At 42.9% G+C, this 25,280-nt stretch overlaps 1 protein-coding gene and 1 long non-coding RNA gene across 5 annotated transcripts in view; one reads left to right on the top strand and one right to left on the bottom strand.

The window, feature by feature from the left end:
- LNX1 (ligand of numb-protein X 1) overlaps nucleotides 1–25,280 on the top strand; it is a 200,076-nt gene that overhangs the window by 82,592 nt on the left and 92,204 nt on the right. For all 4 annotated transcript variants that reach the window (XM_044294706.1, XM_044294769.1, XM_044294627.1 and 1 more), the window contains 2 exons: nucleotides 15,771–16,018; nucleotides 19,541–19,702. In XM_044294706.1, coding sequence (XP_044150641.1) covers nucleotides 15,771–16,018; nucleotides 19,541–19,702 — 410 coding nt within the window. The remainder of the gene's footprint in view (nucleotides 1–15,770; nucleotides 16,019–19,540; nucleotides 19,703–25,280) is intronic.
- LOC122941725 lies at nucleotides 11,123–11,600 on the bottom strand. The gene is made up of 3 exons (XR_006390511.1): nucleotides 11,578–11,600; nucleotides 11,369–11,428; nucleotides 11,123–11,189 (listed from the first exon to the last, which is right to left on the bottom strand). It is a non-coding gene; the product is annotated as an uncharacterized LOC122941725 (long non-coding RNA).

Genomic DNA, 25,280 nt, shown 5'->3' with positions numbered 1-25,280 from the left:
GTAGCCATTTACACCATGAGAAAAAGATCTGGGTCAAACATAACTGCAAGACACCGGGCATGCTGCCCAGGAGTTATGTTAGTACCATGGACTATAACTGGGATCTCACTAGATTAGTAGATGGGAGAAACAAAAGAAAAGATGAGGGAAAGACTTGAGGCCACGTTCACATATGCGCAGTGAACTCCGGTAGTCTGTTCCAGTGGAGTTTACTGTATCTGGTCTAGTTTGATACCACCAAGTACCACCGGATCCCCATTCACTGTAATGCTGCATGAAGTATTTTTTCTCTGGCCGATAGCCGGCATGTATGCTGGGCACAGTGAACTCAGGCAGACTGCCTAACCTAGCATACATGGAAAGGAAATAATGTCATATTAATATAAGGGGTTTTCAGAGAAGTTAATACTGATGACCTATCCTCTGGATAGCAAATGAAGAGAGGTAGCCGCAGCATCTCCGGTAAATCCTTTATTCGGACGGACTTTACAGAAAGTGTGCCATAAAATTAAGCAGCAGTCTGTAAAGTCCGTCCGAATAAAGGATTCACCGGAGATGCTGCCGCTACCTCTCTTCATTTGCTATATGGTTGACTGCTGAGGATCTGCGGTCGTGGTTTGGCTGTTGCATTACCGGGGTGGCCGTTTCCGTCCATGGGTGCTGCTCTACAAACACTTCTGTTTACTATCCTCTAGGACAGTGTTGGCTAACCTTGGCACTCCAGCTGTGGTGAAACTACGACTCCCAGCATGCTCCATTTATTTCTATGGAGTTCTGAGAGCAGCCAAGCAAGCGGGGCATCTTGGGAGTTGTGTAGTTTTACCATAGCTGGAGTGCCAAGGTTAGCCATCACTGCTCTAGGTCATCAGTATCTAATCGATGGGGGTCTGACACCCGGGACCCTTACCGATCAGCTGTTCAAGAAGGTAGCCGCTCTCACAGTAGCAACACAACCTTTTTGCTGCTTTTCTTAGGAAGGGTACAGGTCCTCCTTACGTCACGTTCATCGGTTACGTGGCCTAGAAGCAGCTTAGCCCCATAGAAGTGAATGTGGCTGAACACAATACCAGGCACAATCGGTCTACAATGTACGGCGCTGTGATTAATAAGAGAAGGCAGCTGATCGGAGGGGGTCCAATGTGCCGGCTCCCCACCGCTGGGATACTGATGACCTATTCAGAGGATAGGTCATCCATTATAAAGTCTTGGAAAACCCTTTTAACTACAGTGTGTATGCGCTCCTGTATTCATGTGGACTTGACCTATTTTTTCTTCCATATTTTGCCATCATACCGTCTGTGGTGGAGACATATAATTGTATGTACTGGGAGTGATGTACAGCGCAATACACAATGAATACAAAGCCTGTTAACAGGGACATACCGTACTATCATATCCGAGCACTCCTCCTCCAGGTATATTCATGGATCATATGATGGCTTTTTATTGTGGCGCCATTTGCATGAGAATATGGCGGAATGGCCGCTCCTGCAGGGACACTTTGAGATATAATAAGATAAATGAATAATGCTCCGCCAGGTAGAGCCTGAATATCAATGAGCAGGGTCGTGTCCGCCGGCTAATCTGTCAGGTGTAGTTAAGGTTTTTGCTTCTTCCAACAGAGAAATACCTCTTGCGTTTACCTGCCGAAAATCCTCCAGACACAGCAGCGATTTATCATGGATTTCCTTTTCTTTATTGCAGGATATTCATGTTATTGGTCATATTAGGTGTCATTCACAAAGGGCAGTTTGGTGCAGTTCTTTTGTGCAGTGAATCCAGTTGGGATATTCACATGCAACAGACTGAAAATCAGAGCCATTCATATATTCGTATGAAAAGGGTTGTTTTGGTGGCAAGCACATACGGTAGATTTCTGCACACTCCATTGACATGAATGGGACAGTCGCAGATACTTGTGCAAGAAATCAGTCAAGCTTGTACTGACCCGTAGAGAGGTTTCACACATAGTTTTTCTTTTGTTTTGTTTTTTGCTGCATTTTTCTTCATGACAAAAGATAGATGTTAGCTGTAAGTAAAAACTACAAAAATTGCAGTTCTTTTTGTGGTATATTTCTTCATTTGTGTGGCATTTCTGGGTCATTGGCTTGTAAAAAAAAAATGCATGAATTTCACACATAGTTCACATGCATTTTTGGAGGTATTTTTTTTCTATAGAGAAACTTAAATGCCTGAAAAAAAATATCCAGAGCATGCTGCACTCTAGCCTCAAAAAATACCCACTGGGGCAGATTTACTAAGTATAGTCCAGCAATTATGAGATGAAAGATTATAATGGGTCAAAAATTGAATAACAACCTAGTCCAGCAAAAGAATTAACCCTTAAAGAAAATATGTAATTTTATTAATAATTAAACACAAATGACATACTCCACTAAACTATTTAAGGTAGAGCCTCCGATAGCTGGGTAAGCTGATAATGGGTGGGGAATCTCTCCCTACGCTAACACCCTTAGCTACACCTCAGCCCAGGGACGCCCCCTGATGGTGGGGACTCCCTGTCCTCGAACCTAGACTACCACCTCCTACTGTTCCCTGGGTAAATGACATGGGGTGGATGCTGGCTCTGTGGTGGACTACCAAATTAACAACCGGACAAACAAACAAAAAAGCTGCCCTATGTATACAGCCCTATTGATGTAGTAACACACCAAAAGGTACAAGGTGCACCAGAAAATCTAAAAACACCCTATGAATTAATATGATAATTAATGTTTTTTCAAATTACTGTTGTAATTATCATATTAATTCGTAGGGTGTTTTTAGATTTTCTGGTGCACCTTGTACCTTTTGGTGTGTTACTACATCAATAGGGCTGTATACATAGGGCAGCTTTTTTGTTTGTTTGTCCGGTTGTTAATTTGGTAGTCCACCACAGAGCCAGCATCCACCCCCTGTCACTTACCCAGGGAACAGTAGGAGGTGGTAGTCTAGGCTCGAGGACAGGGAGTCCCCACCATCAGGGGGCGTCCCTGGGCTGAGGTGCAACATGCTGCGACTGCAACGCGACAGTCGCAGAAAAATGCATCTCGAATGGATTTTCAGCGACTGTCACATCGCAGTCGCAGCATGTTGCATGTTGCAGTGCGACACCATAGACTGCCATTGTAAAAATTGTCGCGCGACATTGCTGCAACAAAATGTCGCGTGACAAATGTCATTGTGTAGACCTAGCCTAGACCTTGTGTTTGCAACTTTTTAAACACCATTGTGTCATTTCTATGCTGCTCTGGGTCACAAGGGAGGGGGCAGGCCAGCGGGTCTGGCACATTTATTTTCTTTTATGCCAGTCTTCTGGGTTAAAAGAAGAATGAAATCTACTCCCGCCAGGAGCAGTTAATGCACACGGACTGCCGGAGGATGTGCAGGGGATATCGTAGACGTGGTCAGTCCCCCCATTGTTTTTACAGAAAAAAACATTATAGGGGTATGTATTAAGACCGGTGTTTCTTATGCCAGCCCTAATAACAGACCCGACTCGTATATTCACCAGAATTAATAAGAGGTAATAAATCAGGCACAACTTCAGGAGATCTATGAGGCAGAAAATGAAATCTATGCCAGTAGGAAGCTGATAGATAGAGGAGATAGATATTTGGCATATTTCTGGCAAAAATATTGGTAAATGTATCATGGAGACCTGCCTCTGTAAAATTACGAGCGTGGTGGTAAAGTGCAAAAAGTCACAAATTTTGGTACAAAATAGCAATTGTGCCAAAAAATAAGCCTGTTCTTTTTATGTAAATTAGCTCCTTGATGCAACAAAGGAGTTGCAGTTGCACCCGAGACTCCTCTCGTTTTCTTTGTCGGTTGTACCCCTACTTCTTGTGACATGGCCAGGCCGTGTAGACGTAATCACACCTGGCCCTGAAGTCTCTTATAAAGGTGAGTCAAAGTGCATTATAATCTGCTGATAGCTATGTGGTAACAGATTTCCTTTAATACTTGCCTTAACCAAGGCCTCATGCACACGGCTTTTTATTTGTGTACGATCTGCCTTTATTCCCATGGAGCCATGTATACATCAGTATTTTTAGCAAATATATGTGGCTGTTCCGCAAATGTCCTATTCTTGTCCACATTGCAAACGAAAATAACCCTTTCTATTCATGTAAGAAAGAAAAATGCAGTATGCACATAAAATATATCTGTATTTTGCAGATCCATTTTTGCAGATGAACACAACCATGTGTCTGAAGCCTTAAAGGTGTAGTCTCATGGAAAATATTCAACATTTTTCAAACTAGCACCTTGATCTGAATACTTTTGTAATTGCACATAATTAAAAATGTAGTATAGCCACTGAGCTATTCGATAAATAAGCATCTGGATAGCACCACCTGCTGTTTTTTCTCTTCCTTTTTTCTCCGTCCACCTCACTGAGGTGGACGCACATGCTCAGTTTAAATTGGAGGAATAAATGAGATCTCTGGATCCATGTGAGGTACAGGGCTGGTTCTAGCTTTGTTAGAAAGAGATTGTCATGTACTATATAATGTCTGGTTTTAATTTGTTTTATTTTTAAAGGGGATAAACCCTTTAAAATACATTAAAAAAATCTGCATTGTATGGGCCTGACTTCAGTGGAATGAGAGGATATCAGGGTGACCTTTCTCTTCTGCAGAGATCAATGAATATTTTTCATTTTTCAATATACATTTTGCATTCCATTAACGAGTAGTAGTGAGTAACTCTGCTTGCTGTCTCCTGCACTTCATTTAGAATAAATATACTGAGCAGATCGACCAAATTACGTTTTTTCCCTCCCCCCCCCCCCCCCTTGTTTATAGAAGCCCAAAGCGCCTTGTGTAATCTCAGATTTTATTACTGTAGCTTACCCAGATTGCATGACATGGACAGCTTGTAGCGCCCGGATTGTCTGACTGAATTTAGAAGACTTTGTGTGTTCAGTATACATCTTGTTATTGTTAGCTGGCTAAATAAATCAACAAATTGTAAAAAGAAATCAAGGCACACTAAACAAAATACACATTGACTCGTAAAAACTAACCGAATGTGGGCCAATCAGAGTAAATGAGACACAGCAGCCAGTCATAAGGAACATGTGCTTTTATTGCATAGTAAACTGCTGGGCCTCATTTCCAATGGGGACCACTGCCAAGGGCGGTGGTGGACCACCGGGTGAGCCTCCAATACAGAGGACCAGTCCAATCACTGTGCAGCATTATAAAACTATATTTCTTACTGATACTGCTGGACTATTCACCAGTTTATGTGATTTGTGTACTGTATGCTATTGTGTGGTTAGGTTATGATTACTTGACAACTCGTTGCCAGTAGTACTGCCATAGGCATGGAGGATGTCCCATGACAGCAGGCTTGCTGCCTGGCAAATGATTGTCCCAGCAGTCCCATCACAGAAAATTGGTTTTCGGTGCTGATGTGTAAGAGTTAGTAATCTGTAGCTTGATGTATATTCAGCCTGCTGCTGCTGTTTTTGCACTTATTTAGTTATTGGCCAGATGGATGATATATCTGAGCTGGTGGATCAGTTATGAGATAATATGGTGGACATCTTGTACAGTGTTTATCCAATTGGCCAAAAATAGTTTGTTTCTGACAAAAAATGCAAGTACTTGACCAGTGGGGTAACTAAAAATGACTGGGTCCCACAGCAAATTATTTCCAACCCCCTCCTCAAGTTCAACCCCCACACCTATGGCTAGTCAAGATCGCTTTCTCAGACCAGGCCCGGCAGCCGCTCTGTCTGTTTCCTACAGTGTCACTGTATATAATATCATTTTATAGTACTATTTAAAGGGTCCCTGACAATAAAATCTTTAGTCCTCCTCCTGGGTGGGCCCCAAAGCAATCACTTCCCCTGCTTCCCCTATACTTGATTTAAAGGGGTATTCTTATTGCAGATGTTTATGGCATACCATCAATGTAGACAGGAACTCACACATCTTAAATGGTGGCCTGCCAACTGCGTCCCACTGCCCACCACACCCAGGCTGCGAAGAGGTCATCACGGTGCTATACTTCCAGAACCCCCAAGAAAGTGAAACAGCATAGCACAGCCACCTGGAAGCCAGTAGGCTAGGATGAGGTGGGATTGGGTCAGAGGAACCCATTCCAGAGATGAGACCAACATCTATCAGACAATTATGGTATATCTTTTGGATATGCCTTTAATGTCTGAGATAAGGACACCCCTTTAAGCTGACCATACACATTACATAACAAGCTATTTCCCCCAAACTCCTCTAGCCTCACCATGGAGCATACGTCATAACTACCTGTCCCCTGCTCTGAGATAGCCGTTGTTTCTTTCAGGCAGCAATAGTTCCTTTACCATGTTTCTAAGGAAATTACTCTCTTTTTTTATCTTGGTACCCGAAGCCATGTGGTCAGGGCTATTTTGCATTACCTGGGTCTCAGGATTCTTCCTGGGTTGCAATGATTAACAGTCCTCTGTTCAGTCAGCAATTAGTTAACTGCGTCAACTCCATCAGCAGATGACTGAGCCAACACCACCAGCTCTTCACTAAACCACTAACTGATTACTGAGCCAGCTACATCAGCATATTACTGTGCTGCCACCAGCAGTGCCGCACATCTATGCCAACAATACCATCTCATAAGCTTTCAGCAGTAACGCTATCAGGTTATCACTGAGCCAAAACCACCAGCACATCAAGGAGGACATCATCACTAAGTAGACACCATCAACACATCAATGAGGTCATCATCACTGATCCGATACCATTATGTCACCCAACCAGTTAGATGATTTTAAAATGTTTATATATAGTGTAGGAAAAGAAACTTTGATGATCTGCAGATAACCCTGCAGGTTATATTAAATTGGCAAAAGTGTAAATGTGAAGTCAGCACCAGATGGAAAGATGTAGAGCAGACCTTTTAAAAAAGACCCAAAGGACCAGATAAACACATAGAGGAGACCTTTATATAAAGACACACAGGACCAGATAAACCACGTAGAGCAAATCTTTATATAAAGACACTCAAGATCAGATTAACACATAGAGGAGACCTTTATATAAAGACACACAGGACCAGATGAACACATAGAGGAGACCTTTATATAAAGACACACAGGACCAGATGAACACATAGAGGAGACCTTTATATAAAGACACACAGGACCAGATAAACCACGTAGAGCAAATCTTTATATAAAGACACTCAAGATCAGATTACCATGTAGAAAAAATCTTTATATAAAGACACTCCGGACCAGAAGAGCAAATCTTTATAAAAAAAAATCATTAAAAATACACTCTGGACCAGATAAAAATGTAGAGCAGATTTTTATATAAAGACACTGAGGACCAGAAAAAATATGTAGAGCAGGCCTTTGTATTAAGACATTCAGGACCAGATAATACACATAAAGCAGACCTTTGTATAAAGACACTCAGGTCTATATCAAACATGTAGAGTAGACCTTTATAAGGAGTCATTCGAGACCAGATGAAACATGTAGAGCTGACCTTGATATGAAGACATTCAGGACCAGATAAAATATGTGGGGAAGAACTATATATAAAGATATTCAACGACAGATGGAACCACGTAACGCAGACTTTTATAGAAAGATACTCGGGACCAGATGGAGACTTTTAAGATTTGAAACATTTCTATAAATGTCACTAAGGAACAGAGCTGTGATGCTTATAGAAATCTGTCCTAGTTCTTCTCTATCCTGTGCTTCCAATGGGCAGCTGGTTGTGGCTGACTCGTCCACTTACAATAATACATTTCAGCTCCGTATAATACAGAGTTATAAATGATGTGACAAAACTAGAGATTTGTAAGACATAAGCAATGATCAAAGTCGTGTAGCCATAATTACCAAATACTCCTCACTGCCTCCTCTAGAAATCTCGTGCATGAGGCAGATTGCCTGTAGTTAGTAGCTTATTCTAATAAGTCCTACCTCATATAGAAATGAATATTGTCATCATGACCTGTTATATACAGTGACCAGCTCTGTTTGTTATTAGTGGCTTACAGTCCTATAGGACGCCTCCTTTCTGTGCACAATGCGCCATTATGGAATTTACCTGATCAAAAAAGAGCAGACCACATTTCTCACATCCATTCGTGCCTGCTCAATAGTTCTCTGGAACAGTGTTTCTAGAGAGATGCACTTGGAAAATACTATGGAGGTCATTTTTGATGCTGAAATACACCTATATCAGGCATATTTCAGGCAAAGATTGCGGTGCAACGGTTATGCCAGGTCTAAAAAAAGTGGCCCATCTCATTTACCATTTTCTACGCCTGTTTCACACGTAGGAAAAGGTCTAAATGTAAGACAGCTCGGAAATTGTCTTACATTTAGAACTGGTGGAGAATCTGCTGAAGTTATGAAGAGGCACCGACTTAGGGGTTTATTAAGACCAGCGTTTAAAACACTGGTCTTAATAAAAGTGCCCCCACATCTCCTTATGGCATGAGAAGTCTTATAGGCCAGGCAATGCTCCTCTGGAATTCTGGGAAGAGGGTATGCATATATTGCACAGTGATTGTGATGCAAATCTAAGAGAAGCCAATTCAAAATGCATTTTTGGAAGTTTATACAAACCAAAAATGTGCAGATCTATCGAAAGCCAAAATCCACTTAGGTTAGAATAGGTGAGAACAACTATCATTTAGGCCTCCTGCACACGACCATATTTTGCCTCCATGTCCAATCTGCATTTTTGTGAATTACACACCGGCCCATTCATTTCTATGGGTCGGCAAAAAAAGGAAAACACAAGGATGTCATCTGTGTGCCGTCCGCATCCATATGTCTGTTCCATATATTACGGAGCATGTCCTATTCTTGTCCATATAGCGGACAAGAATAGTCATTTCTAGTGATGGGATTGAGAAAACTGCGAATTGCACATGGAAGGTATGTATATTTTGCAGAGTGCAATACAGACACAGTTGTGTGTGTATGAGGCGTAAGGGAATACTCCAGGGGAAAAACGCACATTGCATTATACCTAGAGATGAGACACAACTTCAAAGAACACCAAAGACAGTGCCCTAGGCACACTGCAGTGCATCTGTTTTTTGTTCATTTCAAGGGAATGTGTCCTCAAAAAATGACCTATTGTTTAACTCGTGTTTATAGGTTTAACTTTATTTATTTTTGGGGTGTTTTTTAATATTTTACATGTCATACATGTCACTATATTTCAAAAAAAAATATTTAAACAATCCGGCAATTTTCACACTAACCATTAGGTCCAATAATGATTTACTGTTCTGTGCAGGTAATTATTCAGTAGCCATTATTATTATCACCACAGACAGAAATACAATGACAAGTAACACCTCTATGTAGATAACACACCATTCACAATAGGTGATATCACAGTTCCCTCCTGACCTCTGCACAGGTCACAGAACATGCCTAGAAAACTCTCCTATAGAAGTGAATGGGGTCAGCTCCTCTCCATTGTGCCTATAGCACATGTAGCAGCTCTCAAAAGACAGGAAGTCTTAACATATTTTGCTTAAAGGGGTTTTGTCTCACTTCAGCAAATGGTATTTATCATGTAGAGAAAGTTAATACAAGCCACTTACTAATGTATTGTTATTGTCCATATTGCCTCCTTTGCTGGCTGGATTCATTTTTCCAACACATTATTCACTGCTCGTTTCCATGGTTACGACCACCCAGCAGCCCAGCAGCAGTGGTCGTGCTTGCACACTGTAGGAAAAAGCACCAGACTATGTGCACATTCCTGGCAACCAGAGAGGCTGCTGCTTTTTCCTATAGTGTGCAAGCATGACCACCACCAATGGTTTGCAGAGTGGTCATATAACCATGGAAACGAGCAGTGTATAATGTGATGGAAAAATGAATCCAGCCAGCAAAGGAGGCACTACAGATAATAACAATACATTAGTAAGTGCCTTGTATTCACTTTCTCTACATGATAAATGCCACTTGCTGAAGTGAGACAACCCCTTTAGGCTGCAAGATTATATAGAAATATTATAAAATCACCAAAAATTCTAAGCCTAAGGGCCCGTTGGTGTCCCGTTCCCTTATTGTGGACCGCATTTGCGGATCCGCAATACACAGGCACCGTTCCGTTGTCATTCCGCATCACGGATGTGGACCTATTCATTTCAATGGGTCCACAAATTGCGGAACGGAACACTACGGAGTGCTTTCTGGGGTTCCGTTCCGTACCTCCGCACCGCAAAAAGATGCTTGGAAGGTGCCCTGCATTGCGGACCGCAATTTGCAGTCCACAGCATGGGCACTGGCTTCACATGGTCGTGTGAACGAGCCCTAATAGAGAGGACTCAGAGGAGATACAGATTACATACACGGACTCAGCACCGCTTACACTGTACACCAATTACTGTCATTTGGGGGGGGGGGGGGGGTTGGAGCTTTAAACATAATGTAAGTTTCACAAGTCTCTCCAATAAGCCTTTTAGATAAAACATTGCTCTCCACCATAGTTTTCATCCAATTTGGTTTTCTTACATTAATCACGTTGACTGTGTGATAAAACAAACACAATGAATCATAACTTGGCCTGATGCACCATGAGAAAACATGTTTGAGGTGCTTTGTATTTTGAGCAGACTTATGCATCGCCTGATAGCCCAGCGTTATCTGCCCGGGAGCCACAATGATGACGTTTCTCATAATGAGAAGCATTGTTCATGCTGAGAACATAGAACAGACCATAACAATGCTCTGCAATAAAAGCAAAAGAAATAATACGCCAAGAAAACATCTTCTATTGGCTGTCTTTATATCAGAGCAATGATGATTCCCAACCACCGATTTTCTATTAGACTGCAACATATATGCAACCTGGTTGCAGTGGGGTTGTCCTCATACTAAACAGCAAAGAAAGGATGAAGCAGGCAAGATTTAGGAAAGGGTATAAAATGTTATGTTTATGTCTCCAAATAAAGCCGCCCTCATGTGTGGGTATTGCACGTGTCTAAAACAGGCTCTTGTGCATGCCTTGTGTATATTGCTTTTAGTTGACCATTCGAGTGTGGTCTGCCATCTTGGTTCCTTCTGCCTCTCTGAGATGGTTCCCTCAAGGGCATTTTCAGACAGCGCCTGACCCTCAGATTTCTGCTGCACTTTTATAGTTTGACTTGCTGTGGGGCTAATCCATGTGTGGTCACCAGATGGAAATTAAAATCTGCAGGGAAAAAATGGTAAGCATATGAATTTCCAAATGCAATCAATGGGCTTGGTATGTGCAGATTTCACATTTCGGTGTGGAATACAGATTGTTGCCCATGTGTGAATGTTTATTACATTTCACATTATAGATCCTATTATCGATCAATGATATAGAACTGATGTCCCATAACTCACCCTGTACAGTTTCAATGTATTTCTGTGTTATACAGCCGCAGTCTGTCTCCCCTTCTTCAGCTGTTACAAGCAGGGTGAGAGGAGGACATTGTGATGCAGGATCTCGTAGAAATACACTGGAGATTCTGCGCAAAGCACTCACAGATAGCATAGAAAGTGTGAGTCAGAGGAGCTCTATAACTCTGCAGATAATCATTGTATGGATTTACCAAAATATCACTGCATTCCTAGTCTCTTAGGCAGGTCTTCATCAGCACTATGTGCATGGAGGAACATGCAGAGGAACAAGGAGCTTGGTGGGCGGGAGGTGTCAGAAAGCTGCCAGGGGGAATTTGATAGAAGTTGGTGTTTCATCCTGTAGTTAACAAGCAGACAGACAAACAAGGGAAACTGATCTCCTATCTACAAAGGAGAAGCTCTGGGCTGGTAGTCAGACTGATGATCACATAACACAGCATCCTATAATCAAAGGGTTCAAAATATATGCAGGCAACTGAGCTGGGATGGAACAAATTACACTGCTAGAATATTGCTGGCAAATAAGCATTACATGTTTAAAATTACATTATTTGGAGTTCTTCATTAAGTTGTAAAAAGCCATTAGTGTCAGCACAGCATATTAACAAAATGTTCTGCACGCCTGGCAACAGAGTAGAGTAGAGGACGGGAATGGTGGTAGTGGTACTGATGGGGGGAGTAGTACTCACAGTGGCAGCCTTTATTCTGGTGCTCACTGGGCCATGCAGTGATGGGGAAGGTGCACCCTTGTCCCCTGGGCACACCTTGGTTTGATTCGGGGTGCCCTATATTGGTGGGTTTGTTGGGGGTTCAAGGCAGCTGTCCCAAATGGAGAGGCACACAATACAATACAGCAGCAATGCATATATTGGTGGTTTCAATAATGAACACAGCTTTGCAACAAACAACCATACTTTACTGGCAATAAAGTTCAATACAGCAGTCACAGTCTTTATCATGCATGAATCAGCAGATCTTACATAGGTTGCAGTTTCCATGATTCTTGCGGTTCTGGAGGCTACAGAGGTGGTAAATAGGCCAAATACTCCGAGTCACTCTCTGAATAAACAATGCAATCTTTGTAATTTCAGACAAGGGGTAACAGATTGTAAGGCTGAAAAAAGAAATCTGTCCATCCCGTTCTGCCTATTGCCTGCAAGTTTATCCAGTGGAAGGCAAAAAATCCCCCATTAGGTAGAAGCCAATTTTTGTCATTTTAGGGGAAACAAAATTCCTTCTCGACTCCAATCAGGCATTTAGAATAACTCCCTGGATCAACGACCCCTCTCTAGTAGCTATAGCCTATTATATTATTACACTCCAGAAATACATCCAGGCCCCTCTTGAATTATTTTATTGTACTTACCATCACCACCTCCTCAGGCGGAGAGTTCCATAGTCTCGCTGCTCTTACCGTAAAGAATCCTCTTCTATGTTTGTGTAGAAACCATCTTTTCTTCAGACGCAGAGGATGTCCCCTCGTCACCGTCACAGTCCTGGGGATAAATAGATGATGGGAGAGATCTTTGTACTGACCCCTGAAATATTTATACATAGTTATTAGATCTCCCCTCAGTCGTCTTTTTTCTAAAGTGAATAACCCTAATTTTCAGGGTACTGTAGTCCACCTACTCCTGTTATTACTTTTGTTGGCCTTCTCTGAACTCTCTCCAGCTCTGCTATGTTTGTCCTGTTCACAGGAGCCCAGAACTGTATATAATACTCATGTGTGGTCTGACTAGTGATTTGTAAAGTGGCAGAACTATCTTCTTATCACAGGCATCTATGCCCCTTTTGAGGCAACCCATTATCCTATTGTCCTTGGCAGGAGCTGCCTGGCATTGGTTGCTACAGCTAAGATTGTTGTCCATTAAAATTCCTTAGTCCTTTTTCATGTCATTGTTACCTAGTGTTTTACCATTTAGTATGTACTAGTGACTTGCATTATTCCTTCCCATGTGCATAACCTTACATTTGTCAGAATTAAACATTATCTGCCACTTTTCTGCCCGTCTCCAATCTATCCAGATCCATCTGATATTTTACTGTGCATGCCTTCTACAAGTTCATTAATAAATATATTGAAGAGAATATGTCCCAATAACCCTGTGGTACTACCACTGAACCCACTAGTGACACTGACCCAATCTGAGTATGCACCGTTAATAACCACCCTCTGAGCCAGTTACTTACCCCCATACAGACATTTTCCCCCAGCCAGTCCAAGCATTCTCATTTTATATGGTAAACTGTTACCTGTTATGTGGCACAGTATCAAATTGTCACGGATGGTGTTGCAGAAAACAAGAAGTAACAAATAAAGATCCGACTGACTTAATCCCAAACTAAGGAACAAAAGGGTGAGCCCTATTAAAGCCCTATAGCTCTCCCTGACTGCTCAGCCCATGCAAAGATCTCTGTGATAGAAAGTTGCATGTCCACGTACCTAGACTGAGTGACATCTGTAAACCCTATAATAGTGAGGAGACACAACCACCGGCTCCCTACACTTAATACGGAGGGAGTCAGGGTCACCTAGAATCAAGCCAACAGGAAAATACAAATAAAGGGATAGACTTATCTGAGAAACCAGCAGTAGCAAACTTCTAGCAGTGAGCACAATCCAGGAAGTAGTATAAACCGCAAAGTGAAGCAGTATGGGAGGGGATATAAAGGGAGGCAATCACTGCTAATAGATGACAGCTGGGAGAGGGAGAAGAGATGTCAAAGCGAAACCAAAACAAAAGAACATCATGCAGGAGGTACTAAAGAACGTCTGTCAGAACTTCTCAGATATCTGGCGGTGACACAAATACTTTGGAGAAGTCAAGATATATGACATCTATTGACTCACCCCAGTCAAGTCTAGAACTTACCTCCTCATAGAAACTGATTGAGTTAGTTTGATGTAACCGATCCCTCATGAAGCCAAATGGGCAAACAGTTTAACCAAGACAGATGTTAAACTTACCGGCCTATAGTTTCTCGGCTTTGTTTTTTACCTCTTTTTGAATATTGGCAACACATTTGCTCATCGCCAATCCTGTGGAACGCCCCCTGTCAATATAGAGTCCTTAAATATCAGAAATAAGAGTCTGTCTATGACATTACTTAAATCTGGATCTGGTGATTTTGTTTATTTTAATATTTTTAAGATGCTGCTGCACTTCTTACTGGGTCAGACAGGGCACTTTTAATTGGGATTTATTATTACACTCTACATTTCATCCAACAGTTTGTTTTCCTTAGTAAATATAGTGGAGAAAAAGATACTATGTAATTTGTGCGACAAATTTTATGAATATAGCTGCTTAGTAGAAAGGATCACATACAGTATGCACCATGTTAGGCCTCTTTCACACGTCAGTGAACCTCCATGGTGACAACACAGAAGCATGTCCAATATTCTCCTTAACCGATCCCTCACACACATTAAAGTTTATGGGTCTGTGAAAACCACGGACACAACACTGATGCCATTCCTGTTTGTCTATGGCTTTTGCAAACCATTGGTAGGAGATACTCCTGAAATAAATTTTCAGCCTCACAGTGTCCATGGAATACAGATGACACTCAGAGAAAAAATAACGGACACACGGATCCTGTACGGACATCTTCATGGATGAACCACTGACCATTCTGTCAGGGAGGTCATCACAGAAGTGTAAATGAGGCCTTAAAGGGGTATTCCCATCTGAGACAATGGGTGCGTATTGCTAAGATATGCCTCCATTGTTTGATAGGTGTGGGTCCCACTGCTGTATCGAGAATGGAGCAGGCCAAAGTGGTGGCTGGAGATCTCGGGTCCGGCCACCACCAGAGCTTTCCCTATAGAAGTGAATGGGAGCGCATGGCACATGACCAGCCGCAGCTCCCATTCACTTACTATGACCCCATGGAAATAGCTGAGACAGTGCTCAGGTATTTTCAGTGGCCCCATAGAAACAAATGGAGGGCGGCTGCGCATGCGCAGTGCACCCTCCACCATTTCCGGGCTCTATTTAGGAGATAGGTACGAGTCCCAGCGGTGGGATATGCCCCCATTGTCTCAGATGAGACAACCCCTTTAAATTACCAGGAATTTTAAAAAACATCCCATCGAACCTTAAACACTTGTTTGTTACTGGATTGGGTAATAAGGAGCCACAAAAAGAGGCCTGTGGGACACAAAGTCATTTTCATCAGACTGGCACCAGGTTCTCAACAGTCAAATTTCAACTGCAATTTTTCTGATTTTAGGGGGACCAATAAGGTATTGCTCCCTCCAAATTATGCTTAAAAGTCATTATGTTCTAGTAATTTCCTTCATTTGTATTTTTGTATCATTGCCTTTAATATTATTTAGAAATTAAGTTCCAACCTGATCTATGTTTCTGTTTTCTAGGTGTAAAGGTGCATCACACTATGGCCTTACTAAAGAGCGCAAAAGACGTTCACAGGATGACTCCCCAGACTGCAGCTCGTCTCTAGACTTAACCGTAGCAGCAGTGTCATCTGAATTATCAGCTGCCTCAGCGGCAGCCTTAGTGTCTGATGAGACGGGCCAGGATAACCCTGTATACAGCTTACCCACAGGAGACAGCCATTTGGGAAGTGGATTTGAAGAACATTGCAGAATTAATCGCAACAGGAGTAAGTCAACCTCCGCTTTATTGCAGTCATTTATTATTCATGTCTCCAGTGCAGCCATTTCACATTAAGAGCAGCTTACTAGGCTGTGAATAATGCTCTCTCAGCTGAGACTTGCTTAGGATCACTGGAGAACCATCTTGATTCCATAAGCCTTGTAAGGATCCACCTTTGATAAACTGTGGAGCTCATTTGTCAATGTAATTGCACTAGTTTTCTGAGCACCATATTTACTAAGCAGCAAACCCTACTTTCTAACATTAGTGAAGTCTCAGAAAAAAGGGTAGATTTATCAAAACTGGTGTAAAGTAGAAATGGCTCAGTTGCCCATAGCAACCAATCAGATTCCACCTTTCATTTTTCTGAGCTCCATTGGAACATGAAAGGTGGAATCTGATTGGTTGCTATGGGCAACTAAGCCAGTTCTACTTCACACCAGTTTTATAAATCTCCCCCTGTGGCTTTAGGGCTCTCAGACAAGCTTGTCCCTTGCGAAGAATCATGCTCCCTGTGAGAGGGAGGTGGTGCGGTCTGGACTACAGAAGCGCACGGTATTATCATGATTGATACTGCTGTGTGCCTCTGTGTGACCTTCCTGTAAAGGAATCATACTGGCATAAAGCTGTCAGTATGATTCTGTTACAGAAAGATCAGGCAGAGATACACAGCAGTATCAATCATCATTTCCTTCCTCTTTCCCTTTCCTTTTCCCTCCTCTGAGTCCAGTGTTGGCTGGCATAGTTTTTAGCCAACATTTACACTTTCAGGTCTCGGTGCGGCCCCCAACAGGCTCCCGTCCCGCCCAACTGTCGAAAACTTTTCTACACTTAATATTGTGTCATGGCTGGTCAAAAAGGGGATCTGCGACCATTTTTTACAGCAAATAGTCACAAGTCCCTTAAAAAATATTTCCCATAGGCTGTAGTGCACATTGAGACTGATTTACTAATATGACTGTGCCAAAAAAGTGTCTAAAAAGTGGCACAAATTGGCACAATCTTAAAAGAGTGGCTCAAAATAGCACAATTTGGCATATCTAGGGTTTCTACACTTTTTTCCGACGTGCTTGGTAAGAGGTGGGGCTTTGTGGAAAGGGGCGGAGTTGCACAAGAAAGGGGGCAGGCCTAAGATGTCTCGAAGGAAGCCCTCCCTGCCCCACATGTATCATCCAGCCTGAGCCCCTGTGATAAGTCTGGTGCAGGTCTACACAGCCGGTCTACGCTTACACCATCTATAGGATTAGTAAATCTGCCCAATGTGTCTGCTAATTGCCCGGCAGCACAAGTTCTAAAAAATAAATTAAAAGCCGATTAGAATTCAGGTCATTATTGTAACACCCATATAACATTACACGGGCAGCTCGGTGGCTCAGTACTTAACACTTCCACCTTGAGATAAAAGTACCTTGAGATAGCAGTGTTAATGCCTCTTTCACACGGGCGTCCCGGATTTGCTCCGGATGCGTCGCCTGTGCATTGCAGGAAACCCGCGCGAGTACGCACACAATTTCAGTCAGTTTTGACTGCGATTGCATTGCGTTGTTCTGTTTTTATCACGCGGGTGCAATGCGTTTTGCACGCACGTGATAGAAGATTCTGGGTACATTTAGTTTTTTTTATCTTCATTCAGCAGGACCTGCGCTGACATCACCACGCTCACCAGGTGGTGAGCGTGATTACATCATCAAAGGTTCTTTTTCAGGTCCTGAAAGAAGAAGAAAAAAGACGATGCCGGTTGCACGATCAAGTGGACAAGGTGAGTTACTTTATTTTTTATTTTTTAACCCCTCAATCGACATTTTAGTAAGCGTTCTGTATTAAGAATGCTATTTTATTTTCCCTTATAACCATGTTATAAGGGAAAATAATAAAATCTACAGAACACCTAACCCGAACCCGCATTGCACCCGCACAATAAAAACTGAACAGCGCAACGCAATTGCAATCAAAACTGACTGAAATTGCGTGTGCACTCGAGAGGGTTTTTCTGCAATGCACCCGGGACGCATCCTGAGCAAATCCGGGACGCCCGTCTCAAAGAGGCCTAAGAGTTAAGGCTTCCTATTAAACAGGCTCTTGTCCTTGTAATGAGGATAAGTAGATTGGAAGCCCCAAGAGACCCACGTGATTGAGCAAATTCTTTATAGAGCACTTAGGAATTTTCTATTTTCAAATGTTCTACTATATTCTTTAGGCCTTCTTCACACACAAAGATTCAACATGCTGCGTATTTTTTTAAAAACAGAGACACAAAAATGCCACCAAACTGAAAAAAACACCAGTAGCAAAGAAATTATTGTGTGTTCTGCATTTTATATTTCCCATAGACTTTTAGCTTACATCTGGAGCTGGAGGTTTTTCAGCAAGAATCGCACCAAAAACCACATGTGCAAAAAAAAAAGGCCACACAAAACAGTTGAAAAACACCACAAAAAACATTTTGTGAACCCAGGCTCATTTTTGAGCACTTTTTTGGTTTTTGGCACATGTTTTTACTGGCGTTTTTTGCCAAGTTTTGGGGGTAAAAACTCAAATTCGAGATGTTGAATGGAAGCTTATGACAAATATTAAACACAGGACAAACAGGCATTATTGTAGCTGTGTTTTTTCACCCTTAGGGCCCATGCACACCAGCATGTGCCGCCCACACTGTGCACTGGGGATTAAAAATTGCGGTTCCCAATGCATGAGCATCGTCAGTGTGGCCTGCGCTGATGGATGCAGACCTATTTAAATTGAGTCCGCCATCTGCCCACACTGCAAAAAATAGAACATGTGGTGCGCAGGCACGGACCGAAATGCCATGGAAGCGCCCTGTAGTGCTTCTGTGGCCTTCCGCTCCATGCCTCTTAATAACTTCCTGATTGCAGATGCAATCAAGTGAATAATTTCCCTTATTGCAAATTTTCCTATATACCTCCATTGCATTATTTTTTTTTTTTTTTAGGCATCTTCAAAAAAGGCATGTGCAATGTACGTTGGCACTAGTAATGGCATTTTCCATGGCTTTTCTTTTTACCAATGTTTTTTTCCCCTCACATTACAGGGGGGCATATAGGTTCCTAAAAAAATAAAAATAAATACTAGGGATGCAAAAACTCCATAAAAGATTTGCTAATATGGGCAAACATGCCTCAAATACTATACAAAAAACATGTTTGAAGTAATCCTTAAAGTGTTTTCAAAGTTGGGGATTGACTTTAAATTTTCCAGGTGAATCACAGCACATATGGATGTTTACGTCCAAGTATATGTGAATCAAATCTAGATAACGTGGAAAGACTTACCGTACATTATCCTTTTGTGACATTTGAGCTTGGATAAGGTAGTGAAATGGGTTTTACCAGTTAGAGGAGAATTGACCTTTTGTGACAGCGGCTTATAATTAACAAATCTCCAGTATGGTAAGAGTGTTCACAGAGACGCCTGCAGCCTCACACTCTAATACCTATTAAAGGCAGAAAAGGGTATTGTACAATGTTCCCAATTAGTCATCATGAAGGTAAAGCATATTTTCCTCTTGCAGGTCGTAACTTTGAGCGTTCCACTGTCAGGAGCCTGTCATTTAAGAAGCTGAACCGAGCTCTCAGCGTACTGCGCAGAACAAAGAGTGGAAGCGCTGTTATACATTCTGCAGACAGGGAGCGAGGGATCCTGCAAAATGCAAATGTCACCGAGGATTGTATAGGTCGGTTTATATACTGTTTACTATGTGCACAGATCACTTACTTTATTACGTTTTTACTAACTTTGACCAACCCGTGATAATAGACAGTAGATACAAAGTAAGTCATATAGTGTATGAATGGTACAGGGATAATAATGTGATGACTAATGACTTTTACATTTATGTTGGGGCTCCCATTTACAATGTAAGTCACAGCGCTAAGCCAGATCCATTGCACAATAGACAATACTGATGCCTGAAAATGCCTATTGACTTATCATGCGGTCCACCCAGGGGCGGATTTGGAACTTGAAGTGGCCCTGGAAAAAATGCTAAAAGTGGCCCAGGTTTTGTAGCAGGGTCCAAGATGATGGAAGACAGGGCCAGCACAAGTAGCCAGGGCCAGCAATACCATATTGTGGCACATAATACCAACCCAACAGAGCCAAATACCACAGTCCATCACAAAATACTGCCAGCAGCACAAAATACACCCACAAAACTTCCACTGGCCAGTTGTAAGGTGTTCTCAGGCGGCCCACTGGGCATCGGCCCACCAGGAAATTTCCCTGTAAGGTCCATTGTCTATCGCCCCTGGGACCACCAGATTTGGCCATGATGTCTGGCAAGCATAGAGCCACATGTAGTTCTGCTTTTCCCCTCACAAATGACTGAAGCTGAGACAGAGGCACCGACGCAGCTTTTTCATAGTCACCCAGTCGAAGCGCTGCACGGGTCCTCTGCTCTAACATCCTGGACCTGCAGAAGTGCCGATCCGGGCTGTTTAACCCTTTACATGCCACAGAAAATGTCTACGGACTCCCTATGTCTCCCATCTGCACCCCTCAAATGTGATAGCAGCATGCAGATGTGTGTAATGGCTGGCTGGGTCCTGGTATAGGCCCGAAGCCTGCCCTTAGTATTGTTTATCAGGCTTTTTAATGAAATACGCTTTTCAATAGAAAAAAATAGAAAAAATAAAATCTTCCCGACATGTTTGGTATTACTGCATGCATAACGACCCACACTACACAAATATCATATAAGTTATCCCCTATGATAAACACCATAAAAAAACAAACCAAATGTCAAAATTGCTAATTTATTCAGTCACCACCGAAAAAATTTAATAACAAGTGATTAAAAAAGCATAATTTACCCAAAAATTATACCAATGAAAACTACAAGTTGTTCCGCAAAAATGAAGCCCTCATTCAACTCCATAGAAAGAAAAATTAAAAAGTTACAGCTCTTGGAAGGCATATGAAAAAATATATAGGGGCACACTCAGACTCAAATGGGGACACTAAATCCGCCAAATAGGTACAATTTATTAAAACATACACATATAAACAATATCAATAAAATGGCGACAATACATAAAATAAAATAGGCCCTAAAAGCCAAGACCCCTATATATCCTGTACTGGCTGTATATCACTTGTGGAGCAAGTGTTCCATCTCATGCACCAGTGTATAGCTGCTCCTCAGACCGTCCAGCATAGAATTGATGACAATGGTGAGTCCCATGTGCCAATGCACTATATATAAATAGCTGTTGCGCTATAGAGGAACATGCAACAATTCATCCACTGACATCAATGGCTAGCCCGCTGTGTAGGCTCAAACTCCAAACTTAGTCCAGTTCCTTGTAGCAGCTCGAAATAAGCCTCAGCATCAGTGCTCAGCAGCTCTTGGAAGGCGACAATAAAAAAAGGAGGAAAAACGCTTGGTCGGTAAGGGCAAAAAAAAAGCTGGTCACTAAGGGGTCAATGATCATTTATGGCTGGATACACTGTAGTGAGTATGTAAGGTAGTATAGGGAACAGTTGAACCATTAAAGGGAGTTTGTCACCAGAAAATTCACTGATAAACCAGACACAATGTCTTGTAGGAATAGTTTGCTTCTTTCCTGAGAAAATATAGTTTTAATCCACAGGTAAATGAGCAGGTAAGTGCATCCAGGGCAGGCTCAAGCCACTCTGTGCACCGTTGCTCCCCTGGCTTTCTCTGCTAGTCCCTTCCTCAAATTTTTGAGGTGAGATGACTATGCAAGAATCGGAGAAGGGGGGCTGGCATGGGAAGCAGGAGGAGCAACGGTGCACATCCTATAAAACAGCCTATGACAGTGGTGATATTAATTGTTTAATGGCCATATACTGCCTGACAGACTCCCTTTATATATTCCTTTTATGATCACCTATATTTATATTATCAGCCAGGCATAGGAATAATGGCTGAAAATCTGCTAAACATTTCGGTGTTAGAGTTAGAGTTAGAGTTAGACCCCACCACTCAATTGAGACTGCCCTTACCAAAGTCACCAATGACCTACTAACAGCCAAAACCAATGGCGTAGCTAGAAATGACTGGGCCCCACAGCAAAATTTTGAATAGGCCCCCCTCCCCCAGTAATTTTTTCACAACCCCTTCCTTTCATGCCGCCCCCATTCCTGTGGCTAGTAAATATCGCTCTTTCAGACCAGGCCCGGCAACTGTTCCATCCCTTTTCTACACTGTCTATACTGTCACTGTATATAAATTAATTGTGTAATACTGTTGAGGGGGCCCTGACCAAATCCTTTAGTCCTCCTGCTCCAGGATGGGTCCCTTCTGGGTCAGGGCCCCAAAGCAGCCGCTTCCCCTGCTTGCCCAATAGCTACGCCCCTGGCCAAAACCAAAAAACATTACTCTGTCCTCCTTCTCTTTGACCTGTCCCCTCCCTACATCTCTGAGCTACTTTCTCGATAAGTCCCCACATGCAATCTTCAATCCTCACAGGACCTCCTCTCTCCTCTCCTCTTATCACCTCTTCCCACAATCGCCCCCAAGACTTCTCCCGTGCATCCCCCTCACTCTGGAACTCGCTACCCCAACATATCAGACTCTCACGTACAGTGGAAACCTTCAAAAGAAACCTAAAAACCCACCTCTTTAGACAAGCCTACAACCAATGACCCTGCTGCCTCTTTACGACCATCACCAGCTTCCCCTCACCTACTGTGTCCTTCTCCCATACCATGTAGATTGTAAGCCCTCATGGGCAGGGCCCTCTCTCCTTCTGTTCCAGTCTGTAACTTGTCTTGTTTATGCTTAGTGCAAATGTCTGTATTATGTATGTATAACCCTTTTTACATGTACAGCGCTATGGAATGAATGGGGTGCGAGAGTGCTAAATGGAAGGCCACAGAGGAGGATGTTGCAGTAGTCTAGGTGGGAGATGATGAGGGCATGTACAAGCATTTTTGCAGACTTAAAGTTGAGGAAAGAGAAGATGCGGGAGATGTTTTTGAGTTGGAGGCAGCAGGTGGTGGAAAGGGCTTGCATGTGCGGTCAGAAGGACAGGGCAGAATCCAAGGTCACTCCAAGGCAGCGGACTTGGTTGACCGGGGAGAATGTGCAGCCATTGATCATGATAGATAGGTCTGTAGGGGGGGTGAGCAAGTGGGGGAAAGATGGTGAATTCTGTTTTATCCATGTTAAGTTTTAGAAAGTGAGAGGAGAAGAAGGAGGATATGGAAGATAGGCATTGTGGGATTCTGAATAGTAAGGTGGTAATGTCTGGACCAGATAGGTAGATTTGTGTGTCATCAGCATAAAAGTGATATTGAAAGCCATGGTACTCTATAAGCTGTCCCAGGCCAAAAATGCAGAAAGAGAAGAGCAGGGGTCCTAGGACAGAGCCTTGAGGGACACCAACAGAGAGGGAATGAGACGAGGAGGTGGTGCAAGAGTGGGAGATGCTAAAAGTCCGGTCTGAGAGGTATGATGTGATCCAGGAGAGGGCCAGGTCAGTGATGCCAACAGATGAGAGCGTTTGCAACAGAAGGGAGGGGTCGACAGTGTCAAAGGCAGAGGACAGATCAAGGAGAAGAAGGACAGAGTAATGTTTTTTGGTTTTGGCTTATAGTAGGTCATTGGTGACTTTGGTGAGGACAGTATCAGTTGAGTGGTGGAGTCGGAAGCCAGATTGAGGGAGCAGGAGGAGAGATAAGAGGACAGTTCAGAATGGACATGTTGCTCAAGCAGCTTTGAGGCATATGGAAGACGTGATATGGGGTGATAACTGGACAAAGAAGATGGGTCAAGTGAAGGCTTTTTGATGATGGGTGTAATGGTAGCATGTTTAAAACCAGGGGAAGACACTAGAGGTTAGTGATAGGTTGAAGAGATGAGCTAGGGCTGGGATAAACACTGTGGTGAGGTTAGGGATGAGGTGGGATGGAATTGGGTCAAGTGCACCTTCACTTGACCCTGGTGATATGTGATCTGGAGAGTAGAATAGAGTTTTTCTTCTGTAATGGTGGAGAAGCGGGTTTTGGGAGAAGAGGACTGAGCAAATGTGTAGAGGGTCTGTGGAGACTGTGCACTAAATATTTCTCTGTTGACTATCTTTTGTTTGAAGTATGTGGCAAAGTCCTCACCTGAGATGATAGAAGAGGGTGGGGGCTTTGGGGGATGGAGACAGGGGACAGAGAAGTGAGTTAAAAGTGTTAAAAAGTTACAAAGTTATTTAGGGCTTTGGGACAGGGAAGATATGAGAGATTAGAAGTAGGCCTGTTTTGCATTAGCGAGTGAGGATTTAAAAATGAGGAGGGATTGTTTGTATGCGGTGAAGTGATCCTTAGGGTGGGATTTCTTCCATCGCCGCTCAGCAGCACTGGAAGCTTGTCTGAGTTTTTTGGTCAGGTTGGTGTGCCAGGTTTGTCTGTTGATTTTTCAGTTTTGTTGTGTGTGAGGGGGGCAACAGTGTCCAGAGCTGTACTTATTGTAGTGTTATATAGGGTGGTGGCTGTATCTTGGTCTTGGAGGGAACAAATGGTAGAGAGTGGCAGAAGGGAGTCAGAAAGCAAGCGAAAGTAGAGATGGTTAAGGTTCCTGCGGGGGGGGGGGGGGTGTTAGTGTGTGGACCTGGGGAGCAGCAGAAGAAGACCAGTGAAAAGAAGGTGAGTAGGTTGTGGTCGGATAGGGGGAGAAGCGAATTGGAAAGGTTAGATAGGGAGCAGATGTGTGTCCATCTCTGTGGGTGGGAGCTGAAGCCCACTGTGAGAGGCCGAAGGAGGAAGAGAGTGATAGGAGTTTAGAGGCGGCTGAGTGGCAGGTGTCAATAGGGATGTTGAAATCACCCATAATGATAGTGAGGATGTCAGCAGAAAGAAAGTGTAGGAGCCAGGTGTTAAAGTGGTCAGGAAAGATGGTGGCTGGGTCTGGGAGGCAGTAAATAACAGCTATTTGGAGGTTGGAGGGAGAGTAGATGGGAGCAGAGTGTACTTCAAATGAAGTGAGTGTAATGGAGAGTGGCAGTGGAGTTGGCTGTTTAAGCAGGTGTCTGATAGAAGACCAACTCCTCCACCATGTTTGCTGCCGGGGCGGGGTGTGTGAGTAAAATTAAATCCGCTATAAGAGAGTTCAGCAGGGGAGGAGGTGTCAGAGGGTGTCAGCCATGTTTCTGTGAGACCCAGAAAGGAAAGTTTTCGAGAGATGAAGAGGTCATGAATGTAGGACAGTTTGTTACAGACAGAGCGTGCATTTCAATAATGCTCCTGGAAGAGGTACTAAATGGGCAGGGGTCGGAGGAATGGTTATTAGGTTTAAGGGG

This window comes from Bufo gargarizans, chromosome 1, assembly GCF_014858855.1.
Source record: "Bufo gargarizans isolate SCDJY-AF-19 chromosome 1, ASM1485885v1, whole genome shotgun sequence".
Lineage (NCBI taxonomy): Eukaryota > Metazoa > Chordata > Amphibia > Anura > Bufonidae > Bufo > Bufo gargarizans.
This window is presented reverse-complemented; position numbering and strand designations above follow the sequence as displayed.